The sequence below is a fragment of the Microtus pennsylvanicus genome, chromosome 9, assembly GCF_037038515.1.
Source record: "Microtus pennsylvanicus isolate mMicPen1 chromosome 9, mMicPen1.hap1, whole genome shotgun sequence".
In the NCBI taxonomy this organism is placed as follows: Eukaryota; Metazoa; Chordata; class Mammalia; order Rodentia; family Cricetidae; genus Microtus; species Microtus pennsylvanicus.
Window position 1 is genome coordinate 16826383 of NC_134587.1, and position 15461 is coordinate 16841843.

The 15461-nt window shown below is 41.6% G+C and overlaps 1 protein-coding gene across 3 annotated transcripts in view; it reads left to right on the forward strand.

The window, feature by feature from the left end:
* Positions 1–15461, forward strand: part of Grb14 (growth factor receptor bound protein 14) — a 97615-nt gene that overhangs the window by 56876 nt on the left and 25278 nt on the right. For all 3 annotated transcript variants that reach the window (XM_075985024.1, XM_075985025.1, XM_075985026.1), the window contains one exon: positions 3319–3475. In XM_075985024.1, coding sequence (XP_075841139.1) covers positions 3319–3475 — 157 coding nt within the window. The remainder of the gene's footprint in view (positions 1–3318; positions 3476–15461) is intronic.

Genomic DNA, 15461 nt, shown 5'->3' on the forward strand with positions numbered 1-15461 from the left:
TTAAACAGATATCTGTATGAGTTCTGCTGGCTCTTACACTCTGGCCTCTCTCATGGTTCATTTCCAGATCCCTGGCTTTCCCAGTTTTGGGGTTCCACCAAATCCAGCCCCAGAACTTCAGTAGAGTGTGTCTGAGCTGGAGGAGGAGTAGCCACAATTGAAAAGATAGTTGATCACGGTGATGGGGGAGCGGGGGTGCTTAAAAAAGGAATGACAGTTATAAAAAGAGGGAGAGGAGGCTGGGAGCCAAGGCTAAGGAAGCTTGTTGTATGCTGTAAATGTTTTAAACCCCACCTTTCAGACTGGCTTCAGACTCACTCTGTAGCCAATGCTGGGCTTGGATTCTGAATTATCCTGTCTCTGTTTCTCAAGTACTGCGATTACAGCCATGTGCCACCATGCCTGACTCGAAATATTCTTATATAATTTCTTTGGGTAATGTTTTCAAGATTGTCCAAACAACAGTCTGTTCTATGGAGGTATTTTTTATTTCCTTTTATTGTTGATAACTCAGGTCATTAAAATTAGGAAGAATGTTTTGTTGGCCTAAAAGTCACTTTTGAAAGTTGGCAAAACAACTTTTTAAAAATATTTTTGCTGAAGTGAAATTGCTGAGTCAAAGGAATGAACCTTTTAATACTTTCAATAAATATCCTCCCATTAATACACAGAAGGATTTTTCACCTTAGGTCACCTCTCCATTGTAAGAGAGAATTTACCTCATTGTAATACAATGAGGCTACTTTAATTTAAAGGCTACTTTAAATACTGAACAGGACGTGCCTCAGCGCAGTAGGTAGCGCGTCAGTCTCATAAAGACTGAACAGGGATATTTTTCTCTATTGCCTTTGCTTGACTTTCTGGCCATGTGTAAATGCTGGTGTTCCTATGATAGGCTTGTTTTCTGGACTGCATATTCTCGTTCTCACTCTGGTCTGTGCACACAGCTCCGCAATGGCTCCATTGCCATGTGTATGCTTATCTGATTACTAGCTTCATACAGATAATTCTTGATACTGGGGAGTCTCGTGCAGAGCGCAGCTTGGTGAATGCTGAGTGGCTCCTTTGTGGGAACTTCTAACTCTGTGTCATTTCAGCTGGACATTGGATGCTCTAGTTGTTCACTCCTAAGTCACAGAGTTAGCAGAACGTACACTTGCTTCTTACTCACAAGGATACTCCTAGCGGAGAATTGTCCTTGAAGTCATTTGGGGACAAGAATTCCTTCTGTCCATGACCTTAGTCTCCTCAAGGCTGTGCAGTTGTTTTTATTCTGTGGGAGGGTGCTGAAAGACAATCAGGACATGTGGTAGAATTTTATGGGACAGATCTAGAGGCTCACTGTTCCACAGGCTTGCGTTCTGCTGACTAAAACTCAATTCCATGGCCACATGGACTGCAGGAGAGAAAAGGAGTGTTAAAGGGACATGTGAATACCTAGTGAGCCCTTGCCCAAACTGCCGTACCTGAAATGGCAACGTCTGTCTAGGTATAGTCTGTTGTATTCTGGGTTTTATGACTATGTCTCAGTGTAGAGCACCCAAATTCCTTGGATTGTTTGCAAAATTTATATATGGAAAGAAAAATGTAGAATACTGATAAGAAGCTCATAGCTTTCAATAGACCCGAGGGTGAGAAAAATGACAGACTAGGCATCAAGCGGAACTTAGTTTAGACAATGGAGAAAAGACAGATGTTGAATAATGTGGCTTGGTGCCTAGGTGTGGATGCATGAAAGAAGATGAAATACACAAGGAATTTTATGGGGCTTATGCTCAGTTGGCAAGTTTGATGACTTACAAGAATGACATTTGTTTGAATGGAATATATTAATGAAGGGCTGCATGTAGCAAGGAACTGCCTATATATTTGAGCGTCATATATCTGATAAGGCTGCTATCTCTTTCCCACAACTCAACATCAGAAAGTAATCAGAGTGAGAAATGAGCGACACCGTTTCTCTGCAGTCTAATGGTCAGGTGACAGGGCTGTGAGAAGCCCTGAGCACTGAGATGTATAAATCAGAAACACTATAGGGTGCCATCACCCAGGGACCAGAGGACGTCGCTCTGGAGATGATGTAGCAGAAAGGAGAAAAGCTTCCATTTGGATGCAGGAAGAAGGGCATATTAGTCATTAAAAAAAATGGCAGAGGTGTTTCTAAGGAAATTCAACAGAGAACTACCACGTGACCCGGTGCACAAGTGTAGGCACTCAAAGGAACTGAAATTGCTATCTGTTATAGGCATTTGTAGCTTCATGCTCATTGTAAAGTTATTAATGATGCCACAGTATAGAAACCACCTGTGTCCCCACAGTGGAAAGATGTATATAGAAGCTGTAGTGTTTATGTGTATATGCGATCATAATGGACCTTTTAGAAGGAGGAGATCCTGAGTCGAGCATAGTAACTTTTGCCCATTTTCTCAGCATTTGAAAGTCTGAGGCAAAAGGACCACTGATAACTTCAGGCTAGCCTGAGTTAAATAGTTTGAGGTCAACCCAGGCTATATATAGTAAGACTTTCTGTCAAAAGAAAATAAATAATTTTATTTGCCTCATGTCTTAACCTGGAGGACGGTTTGTTAAGTGAAATCGCAGACATAGGACAATATTTTATAATATTATTTACTTGTGGAAGTACTGAAGAAAAAATATCAAATCTATAGCTATACAAGACAAGGCAATTGGCACTGGGTTCAAGGGTGGGCAGGTATATGCAAATTAGCAGATGCCTGGGAAGAGAAAGTCTTCAGCTTGTAAAGTCTAACATGTGGGCTGTGGACTAGTGTCATGTGGGGTGTGGCAGAGCAGGTGATCTTTAGCTCTCTGGCATTAAGCAGAGTGTGGATAACTGGGGCATGATTGACATATTAGTTTGCTTCCATGGTAACCGTTTTATTAGTTAAGCCAACCTCATGCTGAATATCTGAGATAGAAAGGATCACCATGGAAACAGAAGCTTTGGTATGTTTGAAGAATTATTCAGGTTGTGATCATTGACATGGTAAGATTCATGTAAATGTGAGTGGCCCCATTACATGGGCTGGGCCCTGGATTCTGTACCCAAAAGGAAGTGAGCTGGGCATGAACATCCATCTCTCTCTGCTTCCTGACTGCAGATGCCCTGTGGCCAGGCGCTTCAAGCTCCGGTCACCATGACAACCCACCAAGATGGCGCAAATTTCTTGTGACTATGAACCGAAAATCAACCCATCATTCTTTCAGTTTCTTTTCTCAGGGGTTTTGTCATGGAAAAGGAACCGAGACACTAAGCAGGGTTTCCTGAGCTCTTTCTCTTGTTTCTTACAAACACAGGTGATTAAAGTCTTCAGCGAGGATGAGACCAGCCGGGCGTTAGAAGTGCCCAGTGACATCACCGCCCGAGATGTTTGCCAGCTGTTGATCCTGAAGAACCACTATGTGGATGACAACAGCTGGACCCTTTTTGAGCACCTGGCTCACACCGGTGTAGGTAAGGATATGAGATTACTGTCTAATAGTGCCCCTTCTGGATACACAACCACCAGATGGCAAAAATTTTCTTCCTGTAGACAAAACCAGATAACTAGGTGTTAAGTAGTCCTTCTCTTTCATTTGGTGCCATGGATGGTGGACAAAGAAAGCACAGAATAGGAACAAAGGCAGAAAAGTTGTGAATTTGTCACCCTATTTAGTTAAATCATGATGGAGCTACAGCAATTGTGGAACCACAACACGGCGTTAAATTTCACTGTCAAATCTCATAATAATGCAGGAAAATCTCTCAAGAAGTTAGCAGAAAAAGATTTTGTTTGGTTGCTTGAGTGTTGGTATACACTCTAGATTTTTCTTGAAGACTTAAAAATGTAATCAAAACTTAAAATAGTATCTTTTCTCAAATATTTAATGGGATACTTCTCTGGGTTGTGGATTGTGCAGAGAGTTTTAGGATCTTCTTTTTCTTCTTCTTTTTTTTTTTTACTAAAAAAATGCACCGCTCATGGTTCATTTTTATAACACCCCTCAAAATTTTGACAAATGTGCTCAATCAACTATGGCTGAAGACTTTTAGCTACCTAGTAGATCTTTTGTTACAGTCAAGAAACTATTTTAATTTTCTGCCCCTGGAAGAATAGATAAAGAAAGTGTGGAATATATACACATTAGAGTACTACGCTGCGGTAAAAAACAATGACTTCTCGAATTTTGCATGCAAATGGATGGAAATAGAAAACACTATCCTGAGTGAGGTAACCCAGTCCCAAAAAGATGAACATGGGATGTACTCACTCATAATTGGTTTCTAGCCATAAATAAAGGTCACGGAGTCTATAATTGGTGATCCTAAAGAAGCTAAATAAAAAGGTGAATCCAAAGAAAAACATATAGTTATCCTCCTGGCTATGGGAAGTAGGGTCTTCTTTTAATGAAATACAAACAATTTATTGCCCTTTAGAGTGAGAACAGGGTTTGGCAGTAATTTTATTCTCTACTTTCTTATTCTTGTAGGTGTTTAGGTGGCAAAGCCTGCTTTTGTCTTTAAGTAGATGAGAAAGGAAGGGGTGAGTCCTGGCACGCTGTTTCATGCGTTCAACTGTGCACTGCTTTCACATGGTTGCTGTTACAAGTTACCATGAACTCGTTTGCTTATACAGGGCTGTTTACTGTCCCACACTCCTGGAGGTGTGAAGTCAATGCCTTTGGTTGAAGTCAAGGCTTGCACGATTCCTTTGAAGGCTCTAAGATAGAATTTTCGCCTTTTTTCTTCTTCTTTTCAGTTCTCATAGCTACCAACATTCCTTGGATCAAAGATGCACCTCTCTGATCAGCCTCTGGTCTGAGAGCCTACCTCTCTTCTGTCGCTATCAAGTCCCCTGTTATTGTCCCAGCCATGTTTAGAGCCTCCCTCTTCATCTACAGCAGTACCACCGTTTCAGAATCCTTACTTAATCACACCTGCAAAGTCTTATGTTTATATCTGATGGCAGGTGTTCAATGTGACACACACATTGCTTCTCTTTTTGCCATATAAATGTTACTGAGCAATCATCAAAATCATTTCTTATAACTTACTATTGACAGCCAAATTACTTCAAGTGATTTATTTAAAGAACTGTCGAGGACTTTTTTATATTCATCATGACAGTCATTCACTTCTGGAATGACTGTATAATTCTTTACCTTTGTTTCATTTGTTCTGAAAAATATGGTAATGACAACAGAGTTATTTGGTGGACGTGCTTTAAAAGAATTCTCGAGTTGGGAGATGTCTCCATTACTAAAGTGTTTGAGGTGCAAACACGGGGTTCTGACTTTGATTCAGGTACCACTTTGAAAGTCAGATGTGGTTACTTGAGTAAGAGATTGCTATACAACACCCTGGCACAGATAGACAGACTCTGACAGAAAGGCAGGCAGGTAGACACACACACACACTTCTGAAAGTGGTGTTGATACTGTTTACCTGCTTAGAAAGTGTTGGTAGACTTTCTCTTGGTGAGGACAGTTGTGGAATGTCTGAATTTCAAAGGAAGAAGGAGAATATGCTTGAAGCCTCTCTGGGAACAATCAGCCGCTTGACTGCTGAGAATCTTAAGCGGCTAAATAATTGAGAGAAAGTAAATGTCCTCACTCGGTTTTAAGTCTTTGAATTGTTCAATGGCAGGATATAGTATGACATGGTTCTGATAATGCAGTTTTACAGACATTAAGATTAAAAGGTCTCTGTAGCAATACACTTCCATAGACATGGCTCTGTACTTCCCTTGACAGCCACTGGATGTCACTGCAGTTCCCCAGATGAAGCCATTTGCGCTCTCTCTCTCTCTCTCTCTCTCTCTCTCTCTCTCTCTCTCTCTCTCTCTCTCTCTCTCTCTCTCTCTCTCTCTCTGTGTGTGTGTGTGTTGGGTGTGGCTTCAGTTCCAACTCTTCTGGAACTTAATGGGATCCATGTTTGTCTTGCTCCCATTTGGATTCCTAATTGAAGCTGTGGTACAAGGCAGTGGCAATTAACACTATACCTCGAGCACAAACCTACACACTTCAGGAAGAGGGATTAATTGTGTTTTAGTATCATTGCTACAGCAGCAGAGATTTCCATTGTGAATACTACCGTGGAGTGGCTTTAATAAGCAGAATGAATGACCGGAGGCTTTTAATGAAACCGGTTTTACACGCGCAGCCTTGTCCACACCATCTCTCAAAGCCAAGAGGAGTTGCACATTGCCGGGAGCTTGCAGCTACCTGCTCCTAAGCTGCAACTGCAGGGTTTTTTTTTTTTCCTTTTGTTTTAAACAGAAGAGGTTCCGTAATTTTTTTCCCTGTTGTCTAGAGCCAGTATAGAGTGAGCCTTTCTGTGCTGGGTATAACTTAGCAGATTTTAGAGTTGTGACCACCCTTGTCACCGTCAGGAACCTCAGTGGAGCCCTTAGGACGTGTTCTGTGCAGAGAATCATGTGCCCAGACCTCCTGTGCTCTCAGATGCAGTATCTTGGTGGCATGCGCAGTCCCTAAGCCAGAAAATATTTTACCAGCAAACAGTAGGAATTGTCTATAAGTAAAACTGCCTCTTGGTTCTTTGGCAGGTCCTCAGAACTGCCTGAGATCCCACTGTTTCCCCTTCAGGCATTATGGTAGCCTCACAGCTGGCCCTCTACCCCTTGGGTACCAACTTCATCCATCTGGGCAAGAGCCCGAGGCTTGTAGTTTTACCCACGGTCATTTGTAGGACCGGGATTGCCTGCCTACACCTCGGGTGCTCAGCCTGTGTCTCATGCCTCCCTCCTCTACCTGCAGAGTCGTGGGCACGCTGCCCTGGTTGCCGCTTGATTTCCTTGTCATGCTATTAGGATCCTTAGGTACCTACTTTATCTGGCTACCTGCTTGGTCACCTGGACTGTTATTTTTAGTGCCTTTAGCATTTTCTCACAGAATATGCATGCCAACAAGGTAAATGTGGTATTTTCTTTAGCAGTTGACAGACTGACGGCAGCTCCCTTAGTGTCACAAACTAGGAGGGAAAGCGAGATAAGGTCATTACCACCGTACACTCAGTCTTGTGTGGTATAGTCATCCTCTGTGTCTGAGAGGGGGCAGGTTGTCACACCTGCTTTTTCCTTGTATGCCCAGCTGGAGGTACATTCCTTTTCTGGCCTCCATGGGAACACACTCTCTCTCTCTTTTTCTCTCTCTCTACCTCCCTCTTCTCCCTCCCTCTCCTGCTCCCTTTCTCCACATATATATATGTGTGTGTCACCCTTATAAGTAAAAAATTAACCTTGAAATGACTCATTTTGACAAATATAATATTATGATGACACTTGAATAAAACATGTCCAAATGCATTATTTTCTAAATTTTATGAGAAATGTTTACATGTATAACCTTATGTCGACCTGGGGGAAAAGCCAAGGAGGAATGCTTTCTGATTATCTCTGGTTGGTAGAATTAGTGATGGATTGTGGTGACCAATAGTGTGTGACATCTTCCCTAAAAACTTAGCACAGACTCGTGGAGTAGCACAGATGCGTGGAGTAGCACAGACACCTAGAGTAGCACAGACACCTAGAGTATCAAGCAGGGTTAAATATCCATCTTCTTAGCTGCTGTACCATTTTTTATAACCATCTTCCTAATGACCCTATCGTTAAAATTAGATAGAACTTTTGTGAGATAAGGGATTCTGCCTGTGCATTCATCTTTGCATTCCAGGGTCAAAGACAAATAAATGTGTTTTGAGTGCACTTGCTCTGAATTGTAAGGTATTTATATCCAGTCATTCAAAGTATTGTCTTATGAAGTCCAGTGAGGAGAGAGACTTGGAAAACCCTCCATAGAGTTCCCATGCTCAGATGGATATTTAGTCCATCTCCCAAGGATGCGCCTGGTGACGTGCAGTCTATGGAGGCTGTTTATGAGCATGTCAGATCCGCATGCTTTCCCAGTGGACTGGAGCAAGCATAGACACAAGCCTTTGCAGGACAAGAAGTCTTTCTGTGAGCTAAAGTTGCCATCGCGGATCTGAGGTAATGCATAGGTTATTTTGATTTGCTGGAAAACGAATTTAATGATCTGTACGCCTTCAAGGTAAAGTGTCATAATTTCCCTGTGACTTTTCTTGGGGCCTTAATCTGATTGGCAGTTGTCTGGGAGCTCTTGGTGGTGTTAAATAGCATTCTCAGGCTAAGGAGCTCTTTAGAAATTGAGCTCCGGTTTATTCTTTGCTTCTCGTGTTCAGGTTTTGTTTTGCTTGGTCTGAGGCTGTTCATTTTGATCTGGAAATAAGATTGGCAAAATATAGGTGGCTTCAACCCAGCTCTGGGAAATACAAGGGACATTTTTTTTGTTGCCTGGAGTTTTCTGTAACAATGGTGTAGGAAGAACTGTTTTCTGGGTGCATTAGAAGAAAAAGCCACTTTGTTTCTCCTCTTATCAAGCGATGAGAAGAGCAGGGCTTTGCCTTCTATTTGAGCCCAGCGCTGTGCTTTTAGTGGATTCAGGGAACAAATCCAGGCAGAAGGTCACAGGTGAGCACTCCCATTCTCGGCGGATTGAAGTTTCTTAAAAGACTTTGAACTTAAATCAACACTTTCAGAGGAAACTTCTCTTTTCTTTGTTTTCTCTCAAAGAAAAAGTTCTTGAAAATTAAGCAGAAAACAGAATTATCTGGTAACTTTTTTTCTAACAGCAAGACTCTGCAAATACGTTAGAAGCAAAAATAAAATTTGAAACAATATGCCGTTCTCATTTTTTGTTGCTGTTGTTGTAAACATCATTAAGACTCCTCGAAGCTTTTCTTCCCATTTCTCATTCTTACTCGTTGTTTTGAAGTAATTTAAGGAGGCCTTCCTGGTATTCTTTACTTATGTATGAGTGATGTTTGATGACCACAATTCACTTTCTGATGTCTGAAAAGAAACTTCAGAAAGCTTATTTGAAAGAGGCTTAGCCAGTTCTTCCTTAGGCATCTAAGGGCAGGCAATATGGCCTTGGTGAATAAAATGATTTTTTTAAAAAAAAACAAAAACATGTGTCCATGTTGATTGTTTTTGTGTGATTCTGATCAAGTGCCCATCTAAACTACCTCAAGCAGGAGGCCTTTTATCTTTGCTCACAGTTCTGGGGGGCATCCATTCACTTGCTCCCACATTTCTGTGCTGTAATGATCAGACCATCATGGTTACTGGGGCTTGTGGAGAACAAAGGGGCCAGAGGCAAAAGGACCCCAAGGACTTGTTTCCTAACGTTGTCTCCCACCTGCTAACACCCTCAGAGTCTCCCGGAATAACACCACTGGCTGTTCAACGTATGAACCAGTGGGGATCATTTCATAATTTGAACTAAGGTTGCAGCTGGAAAGTTTTAGTAACATTTAACAGAGTATCTAGGTCGATTTTATGAAGTTAAGACAAACAGACAAATAAGCAAACAAACAAGGTATTTAAAATAATAGAGATGGATTTACACAAATGGCACCTATGGTTCTTTCTTGAGTGGCAATTCCAAGGCTGGAGTTTATTCTCATTTTGAACACAGTATCAAAGAGCTATGTTTTGGAGAATATTTTGCATTAAAAAATATAGGGAACTGAGAAGGAGTAGTTAGCTGGCTAAAACTTGCTTGTATTTAAAGTATATTTAAAGGAGGACAATTATGAGGAGAATTCAACTGGTGCCAGGGGAGCTGCTGTTTTTCTCTTTATTACCAGGTCTTGGTAGCATGGTTTATGGCAGTGCCTAGGCTTTTACACTGGTGTTCTGCAGCTTTTCACTCCCTCTACACATTACCTCTCATCTTCTCAGAAAGATCTGCCCCAGCATTGTGTCTCTTCCTGTTGAACGTTATGCCTACGAACGCTTGTATTTAGTGAGCCACCTCGCTAAAAGCAAACAAGTCACAACAAGCTGTGTTTAGTTGGTCATCAGCTGTCCCTTCCAGGGTCATTTAGATCTCTGTAGCTGTGGCTCCTGGAGGAATGAAATCAGCTGGAGGATGGAATACAAACGTGTCTCCACATCGAGACCATGATGATGGCTGTGTAAGGAATATCTAATATGATGTAATTTTTCAAAGCCACATTCCATGGGAAGACAACTTTAAGTTCATTGTCAGACTTGTAGATGATGAGGTAGAAAACATAGTTGTGTTCAGCCCTGTGGACTTTTACTGGATTTATGTATTATCTGAATTATCCATAGATGAGAGACAGAGTATTGCTTTAAATGAGTAGAGCAGATGTATTTTGCTTTCTTAAATAGAGCCTAGGATTTCATAGCCTTTTGAAAGCATGTTTCTTCTTAATATTGTGAGGATATTCTTCTGACCTTACTGTTTGCATTTTTTTTCAAACATTTAGTACTGGAGATCTGTGGAATTTCCTGAAGTACTCCATTGCTTATCTTCCCTTTCCAGATCTGTATCGTGGCTCTGCTGTGTGTGTGTGTGTGTGTGTGTGTGTGTGTGTGTGTGATGTCAACAAAGCACTAGACTGCATTCTACTTGGTAACCACGCACACCACACTGGTTTTTTTTTATTTTTATTTTTTTATTTTCTTATTCATTGTGACTGTACAAATACAGCTTGTTTTTTTCCAAACCATTTTATATTTAATTTTGAACTCCTCCCAGACTCAAATGATCTAAATTACTTTTATGGAAGGTGAAGATTGGATAATTTGAAATTTAACTGTTGCTTTTATTCTCCTTACATTCAGAACATGACTGTTTATTTTCAATAGATTAGCAAATATGGACACATTCCAAAATCAGAAGAAATAGATAATTAAAGCAATAGGAAATAAGAGAGTGACTTATACTTCTCCTGGTTATAGAATTAGGACTTGCGGAGGTGGCTGCTTAAGCGCCAATGGGAGCTTCAGTGTAGGCTGAAGCAGTGTCTTGCAGGAGAAAGGCCATCAGTTTGGGTCAGGTACAAGGGCTCAGCCAACCTGGACAGCTTGGGTTAGCTTTAAAACAGAAACATAACTTGCCCATTAGGTTATCATCATCATTTCATAACAGATTACCACGAACTTGGTGAACTATAAACTGCAGAAGTGTATTTCCACAATTCTGGGGGGTTTGGAGGGCTCTGAAGGGAGCCTGAGTGTTTACCTTTCTAGGTGCTGGGTACTGCTGATGTTTCTTAGCTTGTTGCCACATCACTAAATCTTTAATTTGTATTTCAATTCCCTTTGTTGTCTATTTCAAATCCCTTTCTGTGTTTTGAAGGATGCTTACAGATAGATTGAGAGACTAACTCTTTATTCCTCAACTCCGTATGTTTGTTGTCGGATGTCTGCAAAGGCTTGTCCTTGGTAGGATAACATTTACAGATTCCAGGAGTTAGGCTCTGGTATCTTTAGGGACATAATTCAACCTATTTAGGGCATTATACACCTGAAATGTATCAATGGCATGCTCACACACTGAGCCACGCAGAGATGCAATCTCTTCCTGTAACTGGAATAGATTTTAGACTCTGCTTCTCCTGACATCAGAAAAACAGAGAATTTAACCTCATGGTTTTTGTTGGCAGTCCAGATTGTGCTGTTGGGGTCAATAATTCAAGTTCTGCGGTGAGCTGCCTTTGGTTTGAAATGTTTATATTCGACCATTGAGACCCCTTTTACCTTTCCAGCATCCTAGTGGGAGACATCATTCTCGGCCAAGGTGTTTATCTTACCCTTGCGTCACTGTTTTCTCCATGTTCTGGAAGCTCCTGCTTGTCTCATTCTTCCTTTATGAAAAACACAAGGCCTTTCTTATTTATTTATTTAGATTTTTCAGCTCTCCCACCTTCCTTCTGGGTACATAACACTCATCCTGGTATGCTGTGAGGTTGGCATTGCCACCAACATCTGCTTCTATTTGATGCATGGGTTCTTGAGGATTAAAAAAAATAAGTCTATGGTTTTAGTCACTCTTCACATTACAGCTTACAGGGACCATGGACCCTGAAAGTGCTTCTGTTCCTGAAGGGGAGCAGATAGAGTTCTTGGTTCCTACATGACCCAGGGTCTGACTTGGCTCTCTCTCCCCTTCATTATTCCCTTACCTGTAACTCCCTTTGCAGATAAGGTTGGATCCTTGTCTGAGGCAGCAGAGGACCATGCTAGACGGGATTCTTCCTAAGCAATTTTATCTGCCAAAGATTGATTACATATATCTTGAAGTTTAACCATCAAGAAAATGGCTGTCTGTTGCTTTTTCGTCTCTGTGTTGGTATACCTTCAGGGCGGGGCATAAACTCCTTCCTTATTGTTAGAGACAGGACACTGTACAAAGAAACAGATCACTAAAAGCCAGGACACGGCTAGCATTATTGAATTTCTTCTCTTGGCGGTCGCAAAGAATATAGGTACACACTCTGTGTGCAACATGTGCACCCATTTTAGCTTAGAAGCATGAGCTAGATTTGTGGGAAGATGAACAGAAGTTAGTACTCAGAGACTGCTAAAATGCCGCTCTGTGCTGCAGGCCATTGATCTCTCGGCCGCACTCGCATGGTCTAAGTCTTCCAAGTTCCTTCTTACTAATTGCAGTCCTTCCAAGATTAGACTGAAAATCGCAGTGTCTTCCAGCACGTGGCCTTTTTATGCACACATTTGGAGTCTTTCCTTGGTTCCCACTGCTTAGATCTTCAGATGCATGCAGATTCCTCCCACCTTTTACAAAGCCCACAGCTACTATGTCAGTCTGATCTCTATCATCTAATCTAGCCTGCCCAGGTTAACTCCAATCAACTTCCTAAGTGGACTTCATATTTTCAGTCCTTGGAATTGTTAAAAATCCACTTGACAGTCAATGGTAAGTGTGATGCTGCTATAACAGTCCAAACCTGTTATTCCACGTTGTTCCTCTGTTCATTGTACTGTCTCCCGTAAGTCCTTATCCTGGAGGGTGGGGTTCAACACCCCCCCCCATGCCTCTAGAATCTCTCCTCCTGGTTCTGTCCTGTCACTCATTCAACATTACTTATGCCCACCGCCACGCTGTGCATCAAACATCCCAGCCTCGTCCTCACCCCGGACCTTCTTACTCTTCAGTGTGTGCTTGGCTCTGGCCTTCTTGTTGGCATCTTTGCTGGAAGATCACCCTCCCCACAGGCGCTTCTCTGTAAAGACACTGGAAATGAGCCCTTTCCCTTGCTCTCAGCACATTCTGTCTTCTCTGTGCCATCCTTTCTTGTGGAGTTTATTGCCATCTTTAAAGGGCTTACATTTTATTTATTGTCTGTGCTTTCCTATTAGGGGCTTCACCAGGGTAGTCCTTCTCTTCTGGTTCTGTCCATTTCAAACCCCCAGATCCTAAGAGGAGCATCTGACCCTTGCAGGCCTTTGGTGACAATTTGAATGGATAGATGGATGGATAAGGTGTCCTTGCCAGCTCTTACAGTTTCATTTCATGAGAAGTATAAATTCTTAAGTCTTTTGGGCAATAATCTTATGGGCAGTAGTTGAGGGTTGACTGCTATGATACCAGTGCATCATAGATACAAATTGTAACTGGAGGTTTGGGGACTAGCAAAGAGATTCTGTGAGAAAAGATGGGGGCCTATTGGCATGGTGGCATCGGGAATGGGCTGTGGTGGTTTGTTGTTTCTGAGGAGGATGTGGAGAGAGCACAATGGACAGCTGGGACTATTAGGAGTGAAGGATACAGAGTGGGAGGCAGAAAAACATGCTGAAGGGATTTTTAGTTTGACATTTCTTTGAGAGAGTATGGCAAAATAAGATGATATTAGCATTCACGAAAATAATATTTGAAGAAGAACAAGTACTTCTAGGTTTGAAAGGAAGATAATTGTAAGGGTAGTGAAGCACACTATTAAATTGTGGAAGAACAGCACAAATAGAATTTAGCATCTTAGCCAATGTAACTATGCAGTTCAGTGGGTGTATACGCCACATAAGCTCTGTAGACCCGGCACCTGCCTGCAGGATGCTCTCTTCCCACCCTGAAACGCTTTACTAGTTAAGCAGTAATTCTCTATTTCTCCTTCCCGCCAGCTCTGGAAACTCCTATTTGTTTCTCTGTTACTTTACATTGAAGCATTTTTGGTACCTTTATGGGGTTTTTTATGGGGTGTTTGTCTTTGTTGTTGTTGTTTTTGTTTTTATCTCCGTAGCATTGGAGCCTGTCCAGGAACTTGCTCTTGTAGACCAGGCTGGCCTCGAACTCACAGAGATCTGCCTGCCTCTGCCTCCCGAGTGCTGGGATTAAAGGCGTGTGCCACCATCGCCCGGCTACCTTCTTTTCTTTTAAGACTGATTTTCTATCTTGTTCATTTGTTATTTATTTTATTTCTATTTATCTATATCTATTGATTTTAAGGCTGATTTTCTATCTTGTTTATTTATTTTCTATTTTATATATATTTATCTATATCTATTTTCTATCGTGTTAATTATGTCCTCCATGGGCATGGTATTGTTTTTACCTTCTTTAGGCACAAATATCGTCTGGAAGTTTAACTTTCATTTCTGCAGGACTTAGAGCCAGATGTGAAATTGGGAGTGGCACTGAGTCATGATTCTGATCTACTGTTTTAAAAAAAATGATGGTGTGGACCTTGGCTCTTGGCAAATGTTTTTTAAGGGGGTGGAGAATCTCAGCAGTGGGGAGGGCAATTTTAGGCAGAGATTCACTTTGGGGAACTCTATGGAAGTGTCAAAAGGAGCCACTTCATTTGGAGAAGAAAGGAAAGAATGAGGTCAAAGCCTGGGTTCTGGAAACGGAAGCAGGGAAAGGAACAAGCCAGTGGGATGAAAACAATGGTATCTGATCCACCTAAGGACGGAATTCGCCTTGCCCAGGAGCAGTTACTACAACTCATCTGTATACATTGAGACGAATTCCTTTAAGAGAGCAGGTTTCTGTTTAAGTGTGGTTGCTTACAAGGGTTCCTATAATATGGCCCAGATCATGTCTGAGTGTTGAACCTCTGAGACGCTGCTAGGTCCTAGGAACATTTAAAGAACAGAGGAGTCCATATTCCCTTTTTAGCTATTCTAGGCTTTCTCTTCCATATCGGCAATTTCATAATTAAAATTTCCTGACTTTCTGTTGGAGAATGAGCTACACCAAGAAAGGGGAGTTCAACCCATGGGGGCAGCTTCGTGCCTTTTCATACACGGCATGTTCCTGAGTAGCATCTACAGAAATGAGCAGAATTGTGACCTCACTCAGTTGCTTCATGCACTCCCCACTCACCTTCCTTCTCCATTATTCCTGGCTACATGGATGAATTTTCCTCCCTTGGAACCTTATGTGAAAGGACTCATGCAATATACATCTTCTTTCACTTTTGAGATTTCTGTGGGATTATTGTAGAATATAGTTTTAGTGTTCTCTTAAAGATCATTTTTATGTCTCCATATATGGGTGTATAGGTAGTCTCCAGTTTGGGATGTTATGAATGATACAAATACCATCACAGTTTACAATACAATAGATGCTATGCTGATTATGTTTGACTT